The sequence below is a fragment of the Spea bombifrons genome, chromosome 1, assembly GCF_027358695.1.
Source record: "Spea bombifrons isolate aSpeBom1 chromosome 1, aSpeBom1.2.pri, whole genome shotgun sequence".
NCBI lineage: Eukaryota > Metazoa > Chordata > Amphibia > Anura > Pelobatidae > Spea > Spea bombifrons.
Genome location: NC_071087.1, coordinates 118,912,061 through 118,933,069, shown reverse-complemented (window position 1 = coordinate 118,933,069; position 21,009 = coordinate 118,912,061). Strand labels below are relative to the sequence as shown.

Here is a 21,009-nt window from a genome sequence, read left to right as displayed (position 1 = left end):
ATCTGGAAAAACACTATCCTGAATTTAAGACAGACTGATTGAGGCCTGACTCTCTTTATTAGGAAAAATGGGCAGATTAGAGGGTCCTAATAGCTCACATAATGTATACTTAAGAGGACTCCACATTATACAGGTTTAGCTTGTCTTGTAACACAAGCCTCCAAACATTTCAAATCGCCAGACAGGGACCCTTTGATTCAGGGGGGCTGTGGGTGAATCTTCCTGTTTATGTCCTATTGACAGCTATTTAGGTAATTAAGCAAATTATTTAGAATAAGAATAATGCACTTTATTTAGACAATGTAAACATTTTTATTTCTGCCATTTCGGTGACCTTTAGGGCTGTAGGACACTGTGGAACATCAGAGAAAAAACTTCCCAAATTGAATCATGTCTCTCCTCAGAAAACCCACAGCTTCCATGACTCCTTTCTTACAAGGATAACTAAATGTCCGACCGTAGCATAAACTAATCATCCATCACCTCAACGCTCAATTAATCCAACAGCCACAACCTATACAGCGAAAACTACATTAACCAGCACCCCCCTGTGACCATGACGTATTAAGTTTGACTACACCTCCCGGCATGCACCGCGGCTCTAGAGTCGCACGGTGATGACGTATTTGTTTCTTCCGGTCAGGCTTTTGGTAGTTGGATCACGATTCCGTGAGCTCTGTCCTGCCGTGATTGCACGATGGCAGCTTCAGATTCGGGTACCTCGTTGGTCGCCCAGAAACCCGGATCTACCGCCTTAGTCGTACCTAAGGAATCCTTAAATGAGGCGGAAAAGAGGAGGCCAAAGAAAAAGGTCCTGTCCGAAGAGACGTATATAGAGGTGAGAAAGAAGGAGGATAGGGAGGCGAACAAAATGCCACAGAGTCACTAGGAAATGTTACATGAGTTAAGACTCTAGATTCCCGATGCAGCTTGAAATTAGAGTTTTGCGACATATGGACATATTTGTGTATGGCTTCGTTGTGACGTCATAACATCTTACATGCATTACCTGTGCATCTGTCAAACTACTGATCATGTTAAATACGATTAAACACTTTTTCAGAGAATAACGATCAACAGACATGTAGGCTTTTCTCCAAATGAGCGAAGGGTGAGACACAGAGGTGAAGAGGTGCTTACAATGACATAGATATGCAGATGATTTAAGAGACATGGTGATTGCATAAAGAACAGTAGACAGAGCATATGAATTGATGTACACGCTAATGAATATGAAAGGGTTCATTGTGGCAGCAAAATAGAATAGATGGGAAAATTCAGCCACAATCTGGTTAATATTTCGATGCTTTTAAGGTGCGAGGGACTTAATGTGAGGGATGAAGGATCTGTTTAACTCACATAGACCTATTTAATCTAATGCTGCTATAGTTTTGGGCAGATCCTTTCTTGGCACAGGCTAAAATAAAAATAATTTATTCAAGGTCTGTAATTAAGTGGACTGCTTATGAGATATATTGTGCTAAGGTTAGCACAATTTATCTCATTTATTTAAATTATGAATTATAAGGCAATATACTATGTGTGTGTGTATGTATATGTATATATATATATATATATATATATATATATATATATATATATATATATATATAAAATATTTGGTTAAATAGGAAAGCAACTTTAGACTCCAGAAATGTGGAGAATTACTAGTTTTTGATTGTTTGACAGCATGGAGATGCCTGTGGTTAACATTGATTTGTGTGCCATGTGTGTGCTTTGTCTACAGAACCTGCAAAAAATAATTCAGCGAGATTTCTTCCCTGATGTGGAGAAGCTACAGGCTCAAAAGGAATATCTAGAAGCGGAAGAGTGTGGTGACCTGGAGAAGATGAGGCAGATAGCTATTAAATTTGACACCTCTTCATTTAAATCCTCCCAGGAAACTCCACTTCCTTGTAAGTATGGCGTGTGAATGTGCTTTTTCTGGTACTGGTCACCTGCATGTCACCTGCAAAGTCCTTCTTCCCCTCCTTTGTTTTGTGCTATTCATGTTGCGCGTGCAATTTTGTTTGCACATTATGCTTTTGATTTGTGTTGCTTTATTTTAACCCCTATAGTTCTGTCTGTGCACATAGTTGACAAACTAAGTTAGAATGCCAACTACTTAGCCTGTATGTATTTGCACTCTTGGGGACTCCCTGTAGCGATCAATATCTTCACATCTTGCTGTTTAGCTGATTTTCTTCTGTTTAAATCTACTTCTTGAAGCATGGCTTTTATTAGCCTTATTTTTATTCAGTTTGGTGTGTACTACATTTTTTAGTTGTTTTTCAGTAAGGGGCGCCTGTAATATCCATAAAATGACTATTTGCTATGTGCACTACTTAACAACATGTTTCTACAATATTACAAAGTATTGAAGTTGTGTGACTAGTAGGGTTTTGAACTTCATATATATAATTTGCGGGCTTTTTTTTGCTTCTTGTAGATGTCACTCCAGCCACATTTGAAACTCCCAGTGGGGCACCTTGTACTCCATCCATCGCAGCTAAATGCACAGTGAGCGATGAAGGTGAGGGATACTTCATGCTTAAAAGAACACTGTTCTTAGCCCTCCTTATTGTAATGTGTAGGCTATACATAACACATACGCTGTTGCCATGTTATAAGGTTTTTCTGGCATTGTTCATACCTTATACCAGAAGATACTTTATCCTCAGTATAGTATTGCTATGCTCTACGTCACAAACTTACACCTGATAGCATTATGACACACATCACTATCACCAAAGCTATTCGACAAGTAATTGTTGTGAATTTTGTAGGGGATGTTGAGAAAACAGAAGAGGAAGCAGATGATCTTCCTGGTCTAGACCGCTTCTTGGCAAAACATACGAGTGAGGACAATGCTTCCTTCGAACAGATCATGGAGGTGGCAAAGGAGAAGGAGCGGAGTCGGAATGCATGGCTTTATGAAGCGGAGGAGGAGTACAAACAAGTATGCTAATTACAAATGTTCTATGTTCAGTGAAACATGTCAAATGAAATGGGCACCCATGTTTGGATTTTCATTCAGACAAACTGCTTGGACATACAATGAGCTCTCAATGCATTCTTTTGTAGGGGGAACTATAGGCACCAAGGGTGAGAGAGAAGCTGTGTTGGAAAAATATTATTGTGTTCCCGATTAACTACTCATTGTAAAGGCCTACACCAGTGCAATTTGTCCTGGGAGAAGGGCTACTCTTTATGATGGATAGTTAAATTGTTGAAATTACATTTTAAATATCACTACAAGTTACTGTGTTGTGACACAGAAGCTCAGTGAGAGAGCGCTCAGACTCAAAGCACTACCTAAAACAAAACTTACGTCACCATTTCAGACAGCATCCAAAGTGAAAAACTCTGATCTTTCTATAGACTGGTAACAGTGTGTGCTTGCATGGTATTAGATGGATATGGGATATAAAGTCATGTTTTTGTTGTATCTGATGGTTATTATAAGCTATATTTGTAAGAAACCTGTATTTCTTAATATGATTTCCTTAACGTCTACAGCGGCAACTGCAGAGTTTGGCTCTACCATCAGTCGAGAAGCAAGCTATAGAGTGTGGGAAAGCAGGACTGGACACCTGGGAGTATAAGGCACACAATTCTCTCATGTACTATCCTACAGGTGTGTCTCTTTTCTCTCCTCTTCAAATTCAGTTTGACAGTTTTAGTAGTTACATGTTTCATATGACTAATGCAGCTGTAGAAAAACGAGACATACATTTTACATGCGCTGTATTTTCATATGGCTTTATTTTTGCACTTGGTGTCATATAATATCTGTATCAGATGAAAGATTTATGGAAAATGGTGTGCTAATTCACTGGTTTCAGATGGTTTCCAAATGCTTACTCTTTGATATCTATCTAACTATCTTAACTATCTACTAAAATTGATTGGCCACAGAGAAGTGTGGATAATCTATCTAGGGTGGGTCAATATGTTCATAGAAGTCATCCCATTGTGTGTGTACTTGTTTTGCTTTGCCTTTATGAAATGTACATTTCATATATGGATATGTAGTGGACGCTTTTGTTAGTTTCAAGTGTTTGTTACAGTTTAGTGCAGCCAGTGTGACTTTAATATTATATTTCCAGGTGTTCCTGATAATGACTTATTATTCAAAAAACCAAGAGAAGTTCTGCATAGAAACACACGCTTTCACAAAGACCCCTTCAGCCAGGCCCTGAGCAAGACTCAGCTCCAGCAGGCAGCAGCCTTAAACGCGCAGGTACCTGATCTCCAATCCCGCTCTATGCTGTGTGTACCCTTTAACCCTTTAACAGAAATGTTGCATGACTATTTGCTACTAGTTGTTAATTGTTTGTAGGAGTAAGAGCTGCTGTACACATGTGTAATAGTATGACAGCATTCAACTTTTCTGTCTTTTAATTCAGTACAAACAAGGGAAAGTAGGCCCGGACGGGAAGGAGCTCATTCCGACGGAGTCCCCAAAAGTTAATGGCTTTGGATTTGTTGCAACACCCTCTCCAGCTCCAGGTAACATGTGGTCTGAAACTGAGTTTGTGCTTTCTGGAGCATTTCTGTTTGTCTGTGTATACATGTGCTAGCAAACGGGGAAGGGTGTAGATATCTGTTTACTGATGTGTGCCATGGTTGTTCTTGAAAGCTGGCGTCTATTTGTAAAGATTAGCTAGGGAGTCCTTTATTAACACGACTTGTGATTTTGATTATCTTATTATAATATTAAAAACAACCTCATTATACCCTCACAGGAATTAATGAGTCCCCGCTGATGACATGGGGTGAAGTTGAGAGCACTCCTTTCCGTTTGGATGGATCGGAAACTCCATATTTGGAGAAGACTCCGGGCCCATCGTTTAAGGTAAGATATATCATTTTTAAATAATACCAAGTAGGAAACACTGATATATTGCAGGAAAAAACCTGTTTTGATGCCTACAGATTTTTTTTTCTTTCCACCTCTGTCATTTATATTTCTGGATGATTTCAGCATAATTATGTTTGTCAGAAGCAAAATGTACTTTGATTCCTCTTTTGGATTTGTTCACTATAGATTCTGGAACCAGGCCGCAGGGAACGTTTGGGTCTGAAAATGGCAAACGAAGCAGCAGCGAAAAACAGATCAAAGAAGCAGGAAGCCTTAAGGAAGGTCACAGAAAACTTGGCAAGGTGAGCGGCGACGACTATAAGGGTTTTCTGTGACAGGTTACTTTTTGTGTTAATTTAAAAATATAAAAAAGATCATAGCAACTGCTAGAAGACAATCCATTTGTCTACACAACGTGGAATCTGTTTTGTGGTGTTGTAAAGACAATAATTATCCCATAATACCTGTTATGCTTTTATTTCACACACTGTCCAAATTGTAATTTCTGTGAACTCCGGATCCAAGGTGAACGGAACAGCCAATGGAAATAAAAATATTTACTGCGCTGCAGGCATTATTTACTAAGTAGTGTACAAAATTTCTGTTGGTAATATATAGTATCTAATTGGATGCGTAGATCACCCGTGAGAACATCATATCAGTGTTTGGTACATTAAGAATTATGCTCCCTCATTGTATGACTTTTTTTATTGCTCCAAAAAAAGTGCTTTTGCTGAATCAGTTTTTACCACTATTTTTCCTTAAATATGTCTACTGTTGTACATATTAAGTTGGTAGTCACGTACACATGCGTTTGTTCAAAATGAACTCTATAGAAAAAGGAAGATGGATATAGCCACATGGGTCCAGGAGAAGATGCAGTCCTTGGTTGAAGTTGGAAATTTTATTAAGCAAACACAGAAAAATATATAGTTATGTCAGCTTTTGGGACCTCAGAGGTCTCTTGTGCAGTCCATGTATCTTCATCATCCCATATGAAGAAACCTTTGAGGCCCCAAGAGCTTTTGTGACACGATCGTTTCTGTTAGTCAGATAAAAGGTATCGCCTTTGACTAAAGAAATATAGCTCTAAAATGTATATGTGAAGTGAATAATTTCACCAATTTTAGTGGAAACGTGTGTTGGTAGACTTTGTAACGGTTGCGTTAGATTGAAGAATTCAGAGCAGGAGATTGATGCGTAGTTCCTTAACATCTAAACCAAATATTCAAAATCTATATGTGATTTGTAAAAATGCTGCAGATGTCTAGGGTTAGACTTGTTTTGACTTAGAGCACAAATTTGCCTTGAAGTGGCACAGAATTGTTTTCTTTCCTTGTAAACCTTAAGAAAATGATTTGCAAGCCGTATTCCAAGTAAGATTTGCACAGATGTTGAACTTATCAGGTCTTAAGTGAACATCAGCTGTATGGTCACTTTATGATAAGGCTATTTTCAATCTTACCTGTTTCAGTTTTTGTTCCCAAGTACGTTCAAATATTAATATTTTTATTTTTTGTTTACAGCCTTACTCCCAAAGGACTGGCCCCTTCGCTGTCTCCTGCTCTGCAGCGTTTGGTGAACAGGACTTCTAGTAAATATACGGACAAAGCTCTGAGAGCCAGCTATACGCCATCTCCTGCACACATGGGCACCCCGGGCTACAAGACTCCAGGAGGCCTTAGCCACACACCCAATATTACACCAACAAAAAGGACTCCGTCCCAAACGCCTGTCGCTCCAGATAGCACATCCATTACAGATAATCTGCTGCATTTACCCAAAAGACGAAAAGCATCAGACTTTTTCTGAAGGCAAAATACAAAATGAACATTGGTTACACTGTTGTATATAGTTTTGACACAGACCGTTTCCCGGAGGCTAAGCCACTGACAAGTTACCAAATTTTGGGATGATCTGGAGAGTGTTTAAAGCAATATTACCGACAACTGCTTAGTCCAAACGTCTCACGTTTGAAATGGTTAATTAAGAGACTCAATGTAATATCGTATTTATGCTGTATGCTATTCCAACATTTCTCTGCTTTTTGTAATGTTTTATAAAGTGTCTTTGGATGTCACCGACAAGACTGAAATTTCCTAAATTGCACGATGTTTATTCAGCATCCATTTATCTATAAGATGAGGCTGAATATAACTCTACCAACCAAATAAACAAAATGTGTTTGGTTCATACAAGGATACTTGGTACGTAACTGTTTCAAAAATGTACTTTAGTTATGCATTACATTTCTTTGTAGCGATAGTAATCCCTATCTGACTAAAATGACATCTTAGGACAGGACTGCACAATTCCAGTGCTCGATAGCCACTGACCAGTCACCATTGGATATCCCAGCATGAGCACAGGCATTGCAATTAATAATTAATACATCAACTTGCGTTCAGACAAGCTGGCCTGTTTGCAGCCCTCGAGGACTGGAGTTGCACCTCTGCTCTAGGGTTCTTATCAGTGCTATTTTGATCAAAGTGGTCCTTTCACTAAAGTATAGTGTATAAGAAATATGTCTAACTTAAGTTTTCCTTTGTGAACGTGGGTGCTCTTATGGTTCTAGCTGCAAAACTCTACTTTATCTTGCCTATAAAGCAAATTATAACATTTGCAATGTTATGGGGTCTATTAAACTCCCGGTTTACTGAAAATACTCAAAGTATTCTGGCAGCAAACAAAAAAACCTCTTCATTGTAACGTTCACATACTGATCAATAAGCCTAACTGTTTTACTAATATCTGAACAACCTCTCGCTTGCATCCATGGTAAATCCTTTTTTTGTTATTTTTTGTAACTGGATAACTCTGACTTTTTTTTTACTACTTTTAATTGGTCATGCGTGTAACTAAGTACGTTTGGTGTTACATGGGGGTGTTCTGGCTGTGTTCTGGATTAGTTTTCAGTATGTCCTCTTCAACTTCCATGTCTAAAGCTGTGCTAGCTATCTTTTGCTGCAGATGCTTTTCCTTAACTATGGGTTCTTCATCCTCTGATGTACAGAGAACTTTGTCCAGATTGTTTTCCTCCTTCACGTTTGTATGAATTCCAGCGGTCACTACTTTTTTTATGGTGGGTTTCTGCTCCTTAGGTTTTTGGGTTAGCTGCAGCCAGCCATGATTCAAAATCTGGTCTGCTGTTAGACGAAGTGTAACATCTGGCTGCAACATACCATAAATTAATTCTTTGCACTTGCTAGAGATGTGTTTAGAGCGTGGAAATTCTAGCCTGTGCTCCTTCTGAAGGCGCAGCATTCTCTTGATGTTGGAGTCATCGTAAGGCATTACCCCACAAACCATAATATAAAGAGTTACTCCCAGACTCCAGATGTCATAGACTTTGGGCTGATATGGTATACCTTGCAATATCTCTGGAGCAGCATAGGCTGGTGATCCACAAAAAGTTTTGCTAAGAATAATCTTGCCAGAGCTGTTGCGGGCTAAATGTCGTGCAAAGCCAAAGTCTGAGAGCTTGATGTTGAAGTCCTTATCTAAGAGAAGGTTCTCACACTTCAAATCCCTATGGACAATATCTAGATCGTGACAGTACTTCACTGCGGAGACGAGTTGGCGAAACATCCTGCATGCCAATTCTTCTGACAATGGCCCCTTTTCCTTGATGAAATCTAGCAGATCTCCATGAACAGCCAGCTCCATGATGATGTAGACCTTGCCATCTGCTGTCTCAAAAATCTCATAAATCTTTACAACCGAGTGGTGTTTCATTATTTTTGAGATCTCGATCTCACGTGGAAGAAATTTTTCAAGGAAGTCAGCTGGTGATTTTTTCCGGTCAATCACTTTTACGGCTACGTTAAATTTATGATGTTCAGAATATGCTGACCTCACCTTTGCGTACGATCCTTCTCCTAAATGTTTGCCAATTGTATAACCTCTCTTCTTAAGCATAGTAGCTTCATCCATGGTTTCAGGGAAAGAAAATCCTACTTGGCTAGATAAGGATTATGGTTTGGTTTATTAGTGCAGTGTACAGTGAGTGTAGAGAAATCTGCACATTGTTGCGTGGCAGCGAGTGTGATGTCATAAGGGAGTTCCTTGGTTTTGAGATCTGATCCTATTTGCCAAGATATTTCAGAAGAAATTCTCCCACGTAGATTGTGTAGAATAAAGGCTCCTAAAAAGGAAACTTTCCACTTTTATTTTCACGTTCATTTCGTTGGTTTGTTGCCGTGGGAGTCTGGTTTTGGAGCTGAAATTCTTGTTCCTCCTTTGGAGTTTGTATCCCATGACATGTCCCGTTTACCGTAGGCACCATGATACCACTTAGTGGGTTTGTCCAGTAAATTGTGCTACGATAACAGCCAAAACACATACAAAAGGCTTACATGCAGCTGAAAACATTATACAAAAATTATTTTCAAAATAAAAACACCAAAATATTTTGAAAAAAACTATTTTTTTTTTTTACTTCAAACTAGTAATAAAAAATGTAGGATTTCCCCTTTAAGCTTTTGGCTTTTCTTATTAATGGTTACATATCCATCAACGTTTGTGTTCTTGCAGCAGATATTTTGAGATATTTTTATACTAAAATGATCGCATCATTATAAGAAATAAAGATTAGTTTGCAGCAGTACCGCCAAGGTGCTTCTCGAAACATTGACAGCCCGCGTTACTTGGCGCAGCCATCTAACTGCTGATTGGTGATACAGCTAAGTGGGCGGAGTGTCCGATAAACGTGAAATAAAACGGTAAGTCCCTCCCATACCTCACTCTGATTGGCTGCGTGGTGCTCCTGTTTGTTGTGGGGAGAAGGAGGCCGCCATCTTGTTCCGTCTCATTAGAGAATCGGAACGGTTCCCCGGTAACGGGGAAAAGGGTAGGGGAAAGGGTTGTCATAGAGATCCAGTTATTACCGGCAGGTAGAATTTCGTCACATAATCACGCTAGCAATCCCCCTCCATTCGGTGGTGTGTCCCGTTTTCACGGCTCTGGCGGGAGGATGAACGGAGGATAAATGGTGCCCAAACCGGACAGCGGCACCTTCCTCCTCCTCTTTCTGCTTGTGCTAACCCTGACCGAGCCGCTGCGGCCAGGTGAGTGGAAAACAGGTTTCGGCCTGCACAAGGGGACGATCATAATGACCCTTTAGCCGGAGGCTGTGGGTATAGAGGGGGTATTTAATGTAGGATACTATGCCCAGTGAGACTGGATGAGTGAAGGTCCAGCGTTGTTGCCTGGTGTGATGTACGCCTATGCACGATGCCATAGCTTCATACAGTGCCAGGATGCAACAGATACACCAGAATTAAGCAAGTACCAGTTCCAGGCCATGCTGGAAAAGATTATGCATTAACTATAATATAAGAGGAAACCGTGCCCACACTGCCTGGAGGTCTGATCCGGGTGACGGCTACTCCCATAGCCAAGGCCCTGCTGCAATCCCAGTTTGCCTGATGCATCTCGCACGTCTTTTCTAGCTTTCTTCCCCCAGACATTACAGGATGCCTTCTTAACCCCTTCAGCTCTGCAATGAGAGAGATCAAAGTTCGATTTGGAATCAAAAGCATTTGAGTTGTACTATCAAACTGAATGATGCCATGCTTGCAAGTAATGATATGCAAATGGAGCAGTTGTCACCTGAGTGCAGTTGCTGTAACCTGTTGTTGCTGTAACCTGTTGGCAGCCCTTAATCACCTTTTTATTGAAGCCACTATAATCACAGTGTGTTATACAAGCAATTGTAATTATAACCCAGTGTGTGTATCGCACACCAACAGCACTAAGTATTGATGGGCTTCCCTTGCCCACAAAAACAATAGTGAAAACGTGTCTGTAGTGATAAAGTGCACCTAGTGCTTTGTTTGATGTAAAAGGTACTTTACAAGCTGCAGATTTTTTGATGTGTAGAGATCTTCCAATATTACAGTATACCGTATATACTACCATTGAGAACGTTTTAATGAACATAGTATCCTTACATGTTAACTTGGATTCTTTTACTCTGGACAGTTTGTGTGCACTTTTGTTTATTTACTGGTTACTCCGTGACTGATATGCTTAACAATAATATTTTTATTAAATTGTCTATATGCTCTCATCTACTGATGACTTTATCATTACCAATACATTTTCCCCTCTATTTTCTACTGTGAATGAGCCATCTGATGATAACTAGATGATTAACATATTAGTATGGTCTCTTTGGGTTAAAAGCAACAGCTAATCAAAACGTTGGCATAAGTTTGTGTGAACAAAAACATGTTGCCTACATCTTTTAGGGTTACAGTATGTCAAAATGGTGATTCCTAACCTGGTTTTCCCTTGAATTTTTTAATACGGCTTTAATATTGTGCTCGTTTATCAAATAAAACATTCAAGGCACGCTCTATTTGGACGTGTCCAACAGTAATGGCTGTAAAAGCTATAGGCTGTAATAACTTCAATGTGACTGTCAAACAAAAATGTTCATACTTGCTGACACATGACATGTCGTTTCTCTGCAGGCTTAAGTAAAATAATTTGTGAAAGGATGCTTGGCCCTTTGCTGTTGTTATAGAAATATTTCTTATTATTGCTGCAAAGCATTTTGTGTTTAGCCTACTGATTGCTAATAAATATTGGGCATAGCAGTAATTACTAAAGAAAGCTACGCAGTGTTTGTGTTTTGGAAGGGAAATTTATACTGTATTGTGGGTATCAGCTGTCCAGTATGTTCCTCGGGTGGGTCACAGGAACAACAAAAAAAAAGGCTGTCGCATCTGTCATTGCGATGGGCAGATCGCAGCATAAAATTATTAAAAGCATGCAAGTGGTCAATTGCTCGTTACGTGTTGGTTTCTTGGCCGTTCTTGTGTAATGTACTTGGCATACGAATAGCTTTTTATCCATTTTATGTCTGTAACAATTCTAAAATATACGGTATATCCAGTGTGGTGTCTTCTAGAAAGTGGACGCTATTTTGAAATAATGTAAGGGGGAATCTTTAGTACCCCAAACAGCCTCCGTAACGAAGAATGCTTATGAAAGTACTCCATAATTACTGTAATGTGGAAAAAATAACCCCCCAACTGCTGCATGGTACTTCTGCCAGTTTTGACTGCTAGAAGCCGACTGGCAGGTTAATGTTCCCATTGAAATCAATGGGAATGCTTTTTGAGTGCAAACATGCATGCATGCATGCATACCTACATATGTACATGGGTGGGGGTTGACCCTCTGAAAACCTAAAGCACACCGCACTGGTGCTGGCTGGCATTAAATAACTGAACATGCGTGCTGTGGAGCGGCAGATTTGTTCGAGCGCCTGGGAGGGAGGCAGGCAGGCAGGCAGTCGGTGGGACGGTATAGAGATGAGTCTAAGCATTGCAACACACATAAGGGGGTGTAACTTTCATTTTTGTATAGCTTGTTAAATGTATACAAATGGATCTGTTTGATATTTTTTTTTATATTAGCGACCCTTTGATTTACATTTGACATTTTCATTAACCGTATAAAATGCTTCCTGGGTTTTAGGATTGCCTATAAAATTGTGGCTAACCATGGCTTTTGCTTTCTATTTTTCATTTAACCTGTTGTGCTTAAAGGCATGATGTTATGTAAAAATGGGCACTGTTTACTGTCCCTGACCGTCTCAGCAAAGTATTATGGATATTAATGACACCTGCGTGTGTATTCGCAGCACTCCCCTTCCTTCTAGCACACAGGCCATCCAGTGTGCCATGATGTTTTAAAATCATAATCCATTCGTTTTATTAGTACTTTTACTTATCAGTTGTTTAAATGAAACAGTTTCATCGTTAACTATGATTAAACCCAATTCCGTGCTTGCCTGCACAGCCATGAAAGAGAGATTCAAATGAAATAGCCGTCCCAGGCACTATGCTACAGATATCCTTTGGCCGAGAATATCTTCCATCCATCACCTAAATGTCGAGTATTTAATGTAGAAAATTGACCCACTTTAGAAGCGAGTCAGGAAAAGCCAATTATGTCAAGACGGAAGCTGGCGGCTGGCGACCCACTTATATCGTTCCAAAGAAAGCCTGTGCTTATTGCTCGTGAGAACAAGAAATGCTTTGCAAAACATCAAGCTGAATTAGGATTTTTAGATTGCCGATCTGTAACGTAGAACCGTGTTGTTTTGTCAGGTGCCTTTTTTGTTGTTTATGCTCTTTTTCCCTCTTTCCTCACATTCACTTCACATGTGATATAGTGCTGATGGAATGGTATCTGGTGTCCTACCCTTGTGCATCTTATGACATATTACCTCCAAATACTTTCATTAATAGCATCAGATTCAAATTTTGCTTTCATATAAAATAGTGTGCTGTTTTAGTTTTTAAAACTGTTCTAGTTATTGCATAATTTTTTTTTAAATTTTTTTTTTTAGACAATTGCATATTAGCCACTAGACAAACACCCTGACTCCTCATCTGCCCGTGTTAAACAATAAAATGACTTGTTCTGAATCATCCATGCTGACTTTGCGACTTTGTAAAAGTTTATGGGGATATGAGCTTAAGCTGCATCGTCATAAAGAATCGGCACAGTGTGGTTTTTGAACAGGCAAGTCACCCAAAAATATCACATGACTGACAACAATGGCAGCCTCCAGGTCTGCCGATAAAGAAAATTAGTGAAAACCAGGTTTTAGTCGATGCTCATCTACATTACTATAAACAGCACTATATTTAATACACAAAAATACTTTTTTTTTGTTAGTTGAACCCCCCCCCCTTCTCACTATTAATTATCCTTAGCTGCCAAGTGTGGAGCTTTTGGGAGGATGAATAAGCAAGCTTTACTTAAAATGCGCCTGAGGGATTAAATTAGAAATGTTTCAGTAGTTGCATATTGTGTAAGTTATTGATGTAATCATTCAGTATAATTCTAATTACGAAATGACTGAAGATTGCAACTATACAATAGATGTCTTGCAGCAGTATTTCATTTTTTTTTATTAACTTAATAATACTTTGTTAAACCAGGCCACAATATTGTATTGGGTTAATTTGGTGAAAATTAGAGAATGAATAAAAACAAATTATTTTGGGTCCTCCTTGTGTATTTGCACCGGATTATTTTTTTGGTTTAATAGGGTTTTTAACTATCAATACATTGACTGCAATATTAGTGCTAAAGTTTTTAAAAGCATTAAAAAAAAAAATAAAAAAAAATCACTTGGAATTGTTTGGTGCCACTGCTGAGAAGGGATAAAAACCCTTTATGTACAGCAGCATTCACGAAGTTCAGTAATCCCCTCGTATACATAGCTTTATGTTTGAGGACTTAACCCTCCCCCCTGTTTTTAGTCATTTTTTTATATTTCATTTTGTTGCATTGCTATTAATGCAACGGAGATCAATATCTTACCTAGTGGGTGATAGCGGATTAAATTCCTGGGTGTGGTGGGTGGGCTTTAGGAATTTTATTTTGGTTATTTTGAAAGGGGGCATTCGACCTTCATATTAAACAGTTTCTCACTCTGATCTCCACTGTAGCTGATCACACGGTGATCATCAAGCAAGGCCAGTAGTGGGGTTATCGGGAGACACCAGCAGGGATATTACTACCTGATGGTTATGATTTCTGTCTCTAGAATTGTGGTGACATTCTTAGTCAGATGTCTTCTATTCTGAGATGGATTAGGTTTAGATTTCCATAGAATGGTTAAAAGTTTCCTGCATTATGATATAAGACATAGGTCTATTAATGGATGTGTTATGAAAAGATCAATGGATGACAAGCCTTGGTAATTACCTTGTTTCCTATATTGTTCATTTTGAGTGCATTTGTTGCTACCCGTTGGTGGTGTTGCCACACTCATGCATGTATTCACCAAAGTGAGTGAGTTGGATTTCTTGATCAATTTAACTCTGCACTGTGGGGTCATTTATTAATACATGTTATTTCAGTCATCCCGGTGGCTGTGTTGAACTGCTAGTGAAACACATGGAGAAGATGTTCATGTTGGTTTAATTCAGTTGATACCGTTCTTAAAGAGACTCCCAATGCTACAACATAGAATGCATATTAGAGTAACTTGTAAAAATGTTAATATGCATTTTTATTTACCTGTAAGAAATAAGTAATAATAAAAACCCAGATGCACTGTATGAGATGTATAATGGAGTAATTGGCCACGTCCATGAGGTTATACATCCCACACATTGCAGGGCAGCACTGGCCATGTGTTCTGGAAAACGCAGCTAAATAATGTGGACCACTTCCTGTAATATGTGTCTTTCTGTGATGTGCACACATAGATTGTGACTGTTTTGGTAAGTGTCTTTTAAATTTTAAATTTCAGGTCCACGAGTAGTTCTGGCAAGACTGCAATCAGGTGAGCATACTTATAGCCTTGGTAGTGAGTAGCTAGATGAGTAGACATGCTTTGTGTATGGGCGGATGTGCGTTATCTGAACACTAAATGTGTATTGCTTTGTGTGAACAACAGGTCACTTTATTAATATAACGGACAAGACATTAGAATAACTGTGTTAGAAACTTCTGTGTGAGGAACATTGGGGCTGTCTGTGGCAAAGGAACAAAAGATATTGGGTTTATAATTTATTGCAAATGCCTCTGTTTAAAAATGATCCATGACCATTGTCCTGTTTTTTGTGTTCAATTTGTGATCCATGTTGTGCTGTAATAATATAAACGGACGGATTGATGAACCAGTGGCCATAATTAAATAAGACTGGTGAATACTAAAATTTTTATGGAATCACACCGACTTATTTTTTGTTATGTAGGTGTGTTGCTGTGTAACAATGTCTTTCTGTCCCGAGTTGGCTTTCTGAGTTGAGTGCAGTTGGTCGATAATCGGTATGCAGTTCTTGAACTCCTGGTGTTCCAACAACACTAATGCCATTTTGTTGCATGGATTCTTTACTGTATAAAACGATCTAAAGGTGTCTGTAATGATAAAGTGTGAATTAAATGTGTAGTATATCCCAAGGTTTTTTTTTTTCTTTCCTAAAACGAGTTTACAATATAGTTTTTGTTTGAGCTTTTTACTTTTTTTTTTTTTTTTTTAAACTTTATGCACATCCTTTAGTTTGACAGCACTACTTCCACTTCCAGGTTTCCACTGTGCTTTCTATGAAGTAGAATTGACTTCCGCCCTCTAACTTGAAATCATGGGTGCTATGTATTCATTTTATGGTTTTTAATTTTTTCAGACTTTTACTTTACATCTTATTGTAAAGCTTCGCAACAGACTGTTATATGTGAAGTGGAATTGCTGTGGATGTCGGACAGGAGACTCTTCATTGTTTACCTCCCAACTATGTGCTCAGCATAGAGAATTGTTTCCCACGGTTCATTAGCACAGTGAATGGAAAAGTCTTTGCTTCATGCGTAGCTAAGAAGTGAATGGAAAGTAGTCTCTAGATTTTGTATTGCCCCGTTCCACTTTTTAAACCTGAAATGCATAAAATGCAAGAATAATTTCTTGTTGAGTCTCGTATTGCCTTTCTTTTAGAGCAACTAAGCCTGTAGTGGCATGCTATGCTTTGGATTATATGTTGCTAAATATATTTGGATGACTTCCCAGTTAATTTTTTTTCCTGCAGAATTCTCTCCTTCTGGGAATTGAAGCCCCTCTGTTTAGAGAAATGGCTTTTGCGTTTAATTACCCGGTCTCAAACCGGGGTATAAAATTCTGTGCTAGAGGGTCTTCTAACAGGCTTTTAAGTCCTCTCCCCGTAACGTGGAATCTATTTTATTTATAGCGTAGAAGCAGATGCTCTAGTGCTATTACAACAGGGGGGAATACAAATTACAAGTATACAAATGAATAATATACTGAACACGTGTTATGACATACTAGTCCAGAAGAAGAAGAGTGCCATGCTGCTACACGAATGAGACGTGGTAAGGAGCCAGTTACAAGGAGATTAACCAAATCAACATGGCATTAGGGGTTTCAACACAGCATCTCTGTTGCAGTGTGAACACACTTAAGAGTGAGAGAGAGATCTCAAAGCTTTAATGCAGATGTGAAGTTAATATATACCAGTATATAGCAAATTGAAGGAAGACCTGATGAGAAGAGACGGTAGTCTTAGATAGTCCAGTAAACTTGTAAATAGTGAACTGCGTTGTTCAAGATACTATATGATCTTCTGTTTACGGAATACATCGAGCCCTTGGGCATGTTAAACAAATAAGCAGATCTGTCATTTAATATTTTCTTCTAAACATTCAATCACACAAAAAAACACACTTTTATGGCATTTTTTCTTTTTAAGCTTCTTTAAAAGCACATGGCAGCTAAGCATTCCTTGGAAAATTTTACATGATGGAAAAGATGTTTCTGTGAAGGGTTTGAGTGTTCAACACTGTTCAGCATTTAATGAGTTATTTTCAACAGCGTGTTAAATTTAGTAGTAGGTAGTAGAGGACTGCATTGGGAGGCGGGTCCCGCATTAGCTTGTAAATATACACCTAGAGTATTTGGCACCTGGGGCGGATCCTGTATGCGGCAACCCCCCACACTTTAAAACTGCATGGTTTCTATCATAATATACTGGTGCAGACATTGATGGTGGTACAGCATAACACCTATCACTATACATTGAGCCAGACATTGACAATAATGCAACATAACCCCTATCGCTATATACTAAGCCAAACATTGATGTGGCGTGTGGCTTAGTATATAGTAGGGATGCACCAAAATGAAAATTCTTGACCGAAACCGAAAATTCAGCATTCACTTGGCTGAAACCGAAAATGACCCCCACACCTTTTTAAAAAAAATAAAATCCCACAATTTTATTAACACACCAAAATTGGACAAAAAAAAAGCTCTTCTTCTGCGTCCTTCCTTTCCAGTAAGTGCACGTGGCTTCAGTGTTGTGCGCCGGGATATGACCGCAAATCCCAACGCACAGGTCTGCATTAACAGACTTCCTGCTCCCTTGATTGGCTTTAAGCCGATTAGAGGGAGATTTTCCCAACCGAGCCTGCTCTTCTAGTGGCGGACATCCCTCTGATGAGCAGCACCCGGGGCAGACCATGCCCCCTGCTAGTTATGCTACCGAATATATGTACACTGTGTGCAAAATTATTATGCAAGTTGTATTTTTGAAAATTCATTTTATTATTGAACTACTACAGTGCTCTCCCTCAATCCAAAATGTTAAGAAACTTTAAGCCTGAATATTTAAGAAAGCCAAAACCTCACTTTTACTTTCTTAGGATATCATATATTGTGCACAATTATTGGGCAACTACCGTATTGGTTCGGATATAGGCCGCACCCGAATATAGGCTGCACCCTAAAAGTTAGGTGCTTTTTTTTAAAGAAAAAAGTTTCTGCCCCCCCCAAGAAATGCTGCCACTCTGTCCCGAAGATGTACCCCCCCGAGGTATGCTGCCACTGTACACCCCCCCGAGATATGCTGCCACTCTACCCCCCCCACCAGACTTACCGGTGCAGACTCCACGGGGTCTTGCGGGGCCGGCGGGGGACATCTACGCATGACGCGAATTCAACTTCCAGTGCCGGCACTTCCGCCGTGGGAAGTACCGGCAAGGAAGATTGTTTGCGCAGACGTTCACTGGCAGCGGCGACGCGAGCATAAACAACCTCCGCTGCCGGCACGTCTGCAAGATGTGCTTTAAAAATCTACCAAAATCGGTGACCAATATGGCCACCCTTCTTTTCAATAACAGTTATAAGCCTTCCATTCATGGAGTCTGTCAGTTCCTTAATCTGTTGACGACAACAGCAACCACAGACTCCTAGACACTGTTCAGAAATGTGTAGTGTTTTCCTTCAGCATAAATCTGCTGTTTAAGAAGAGCCCACAGGTTCTCAATAGGGTTTAGGCCATGAGGTGAGGAAAGTGGGCCATGTCATTAATTTTTCATCTTTGAGGCCTTTACTGGCTAGCCATGCAATGGAGTACTTCGATGCATGCGATGGAGCATTGTCCTGCATAAAATCATCTTTTAAAAAAAACAAAAAACATGAAGACCATTTCCTGTACCACTGCTTGAAGAAAGTGTCTTCTAAAAACTGGCAGTAGTTTTGGGAGTTGAGTTTGAGTTCATCTTTAACCCAAAAAGGTTCAACTAGCTCGTGTTTGATTAATGCCGGTATCCCTCCTCCACCTTGCTGGCTTCTGAGTCGAAGTGGAGCTCTGCCCGTTACTGATCCAGCCGTGGGCCCATCCAATCTAGACTCATGAGTCACTCTCATCTCATCAGTCCATAAAACCTCTCTTGCGTATTTGCTCTATTAGAAGACAAACCCTAAAGCTTTTTAATAAAAAATGCCTCAAAATAAGATGACCGGATTGTAAAAAGATTAAAAGCCACTGTTTGTTGTCCGTGTCCATATCTCCGTTCCTGCAGCTCCCGTTCTTCTCCACTTTTATTGGCTCTGTTAGTCAGGTGCTTCCGCCAAAGGAGGTGGAGCTTTGGGACACACCCTCTCACCTAATTGGAGGAATGGGGAGATGCTGTCCCCGTGGTGTGCACCGTGGCTATGGCTGTTTGCGGAAGCACTCCAATTGGCTAGAATACGGCATTACGGAATACAGATTCTCAGAGAAAGAAGTCTCTCTGCATCTTCTCTCTGTAAATCCAGGAAACTGTTTATGGAGCTTGTAGGGAGACCTAGAGAGAGGGCGTGTGAGAGGATGAATGAGAGCGTGAATTACAAGCCCAGCGGCTTAGTTGGGTGTGCAACGGTCCTATTTCATAATTAACATGATATGAGGGTTTTTTTTTTTGTTTGTTTGTTTCTGTCTGGGTTTTGTCTGAAAAATAGTCATTGAGCAAATGCGGTATTCATTGTGAGATTTTGTGTACCACATAATAGAATATTTCACAGAAGGCATCTCATTAAGGTGACTGTAAGGAATTACCAAGCAATTTTAAAGTAACAATTTAAGATTTAGGTTCCCAGAAGCATGTTATACACGATAAGGCTATATCTGGTAATCGTGGAAATGGAAAAAGATTCAATGTATTTATGCAGGGTAAATAATTCGACATTCTTAAATATTCATTGTAGGTTTTGTGACAATAGTAGGGCTGCAACAACTAATCGATAAAATCGATAATGAAATTCGTTGGCAACGAATTTCATTATCGATTAGTTGAATCGATTATTATCGATTATAAAATGAGGGTTTTTTCAGAGCAAACGCTCTGAAAAATCCCCCTCATTATATAATCCGTTTAGTCTGACTCACCGTCTCACAGCAGCAGCTCCTACTTACTCCCCCTCCCTGTAATCACTGTGACAACTGGCCCCGCCCCTTCCTTCTCCAGGCCAGAACCACATGGCTGTGACACTCATCTAACTGTAAGTATATGTATATATATATATATATACATATAATGTGTATGTGTGTGTGTGTGTATATATATATATATATATATATATATATATATATATATATATATATATATTTGGGCTACTGAAAGTTAGGGGAGGTGGGGGTTAATTTAGGGGCAGTTATGGTTAGTGGGGTGTTTAGGGTTAATTTAGGGGCAGTTATGGTTAATTGGGTGTTTAGGGTTAATTTAGGGGCAGTTATGTTAATAGGGTGTTTTGGGTTAATTTAGGAGCAGCTGTGGTTAATGGGGTGTTTGGGGTTAATTTGAGGCAGTTGTGGTTAATGGTGTGTTTAGGGTTAATTTAGGGGATGCTGTGGTTGATGGGGTCTTTAGGGTTAATTTAGGGGATGCTGTGGTTAAGGGGGTGTTAAGGGTTAATTTAGGGGCAGTTATGGTTAATGGGGAGTTTAGGGTTAATTTAGGGGAATCTAAATCCTGGGGGCAGTGAAGTGACATATCTGGGGGTATAAGGCATATACAGTATATAAGGCATATGTGGGGAGGGCAGTGTGGCATGTCTGGGGAGGACGGAGTGGTGTATCAGGGTGTATAAGGCATATCTGGGGGTAGAGTGGCATGTCTGGGAGGCAGGGTGGCATGTCTGGGGAGGATGGAGTGGGGTATCAGGGGATATAAGGCGTATCAGGCACAGTGGCAGATGTGGGAGGCAGATGTGGGAGGCAGCGTGGAGTGGCAGATGTGGGAGGCAGCGTGGCATATGTGGGAGGCATTGTGGAGTGGCAGATGTGGGAGGCAGCATGGCGTGGCATATGTGGGGAGGGCAGGGTGGCATGTCTGGGGAGGAT

At 39.8% G+C, this 21,009-nt stretch overlaps 3 protein-coding genes across 4 annotated transcripts in view; 2 read left to right on the top strand and 1 right to left on the bottom strand.

Annotated features, from left to right (window-relative positions):
- The first annotated feature begins 619 nt into the window (after positions 1 to 619).
- Positions 620 to 7,091, top strand: ESS2 (ess-2 splicing factor homolog). The gene is made up of 10 exons (XM_053457347.1): positions 620 to 838; positions 1,748 to 1,916; positions 2,450 to 2,533; positions 2,787 to 2,959; positions 3,520 to 3,637; positions 4,110 to 4,243; positions 4,410 to 4,512; positions 4,749 to 4,858; positions 5,051 to 5,166; positions 6,391 to 7,091. The coding sequence occupies exons 1-10, from the start codon at positions 698 to 700 to the stop codon at positions 6,674 to 6,676; spliced, it is 1,434 nt and encodes a 477-aa protein (XP_053313322.1). The 5' UTR covers positions 620 to 697; the 3' UTR covers positions 6,677 to 7,091.
- Positions 7,092 to 7,738: 647 nt separating this feature from the next.
- On the bottom strand, positions 7,739 to 8,797 carry LOC128471124 (testis-specific serine/threonine-protein kinase 1-like). The gene has a single exon (XM_053453024.1). The coding sequence runs from the start codon at positions 8,795 to 8,797 to the stop codon at positions 7,739 to 7,741; it is 1,059 nt and encodes a 352-aa protein (XP_053308999.1).
- Positions 8,798 to 9,708: 911 nt separating this feature from the next.
- The window catches only part of DGCR2 (DiGeorge syndrome critical region gene 2), a 30,559-nt gene continuing 19,258 nt past the window's right edge, over positions 9,709 to 21,009 (top strand). Inside the window, exons 1-2 of one of the 2 annotated variants that reach the window (XM_053470602.1) lie at positions 9,709 to 9,930; positions 15,150 to 15,182. In XM_053470602.1, the coding sequence (XP_053326577.1) occupies positions 9,852 to 9,930; positions 15,150 to 15,182 (112 nt within the window). In that variant the 5' untranslated portion in view covers positions 9,709 to 9,851. The remainder of the gene's footprint in view (positions 9,931 to 15,149; positions 15,183 to 21,009) is intronic. The other variant, XM_053470610.1, reaches the window with a different exon arrangement.

Bases quoted from the DNA above. Each gene is read 5' to 3' on its own strand.
- ESS2 (XM_053457347.1), top strand. From the start codon at position 698: ATGGCAGCTTCAGATTCGGGTACCTCGTTGGTCGCCCAGAAACCCGGA. The intron at 1,917-2,449 runs GTAAGTATGGCG...TGCTTCTTGTAG, and splicing joins CCAGGAAACTCCACTTCCTT to ATGTCACTCCAGCCACATTT. The intron at 4,859-5,050 runs GTAAGATATATC...TGTTCACTATAG, and splicing joins CTCCGGGCCCATCGTTTAAG to ATTCTGGAACCAGGCCGCAG.
- LOC128471124 (XM_053453024.1), bottom strand. From the start codon at position 8,797: ATGGATGAAGCTACTATGCTTAAGAAGAGAGGTTATACAATTGGCAAA.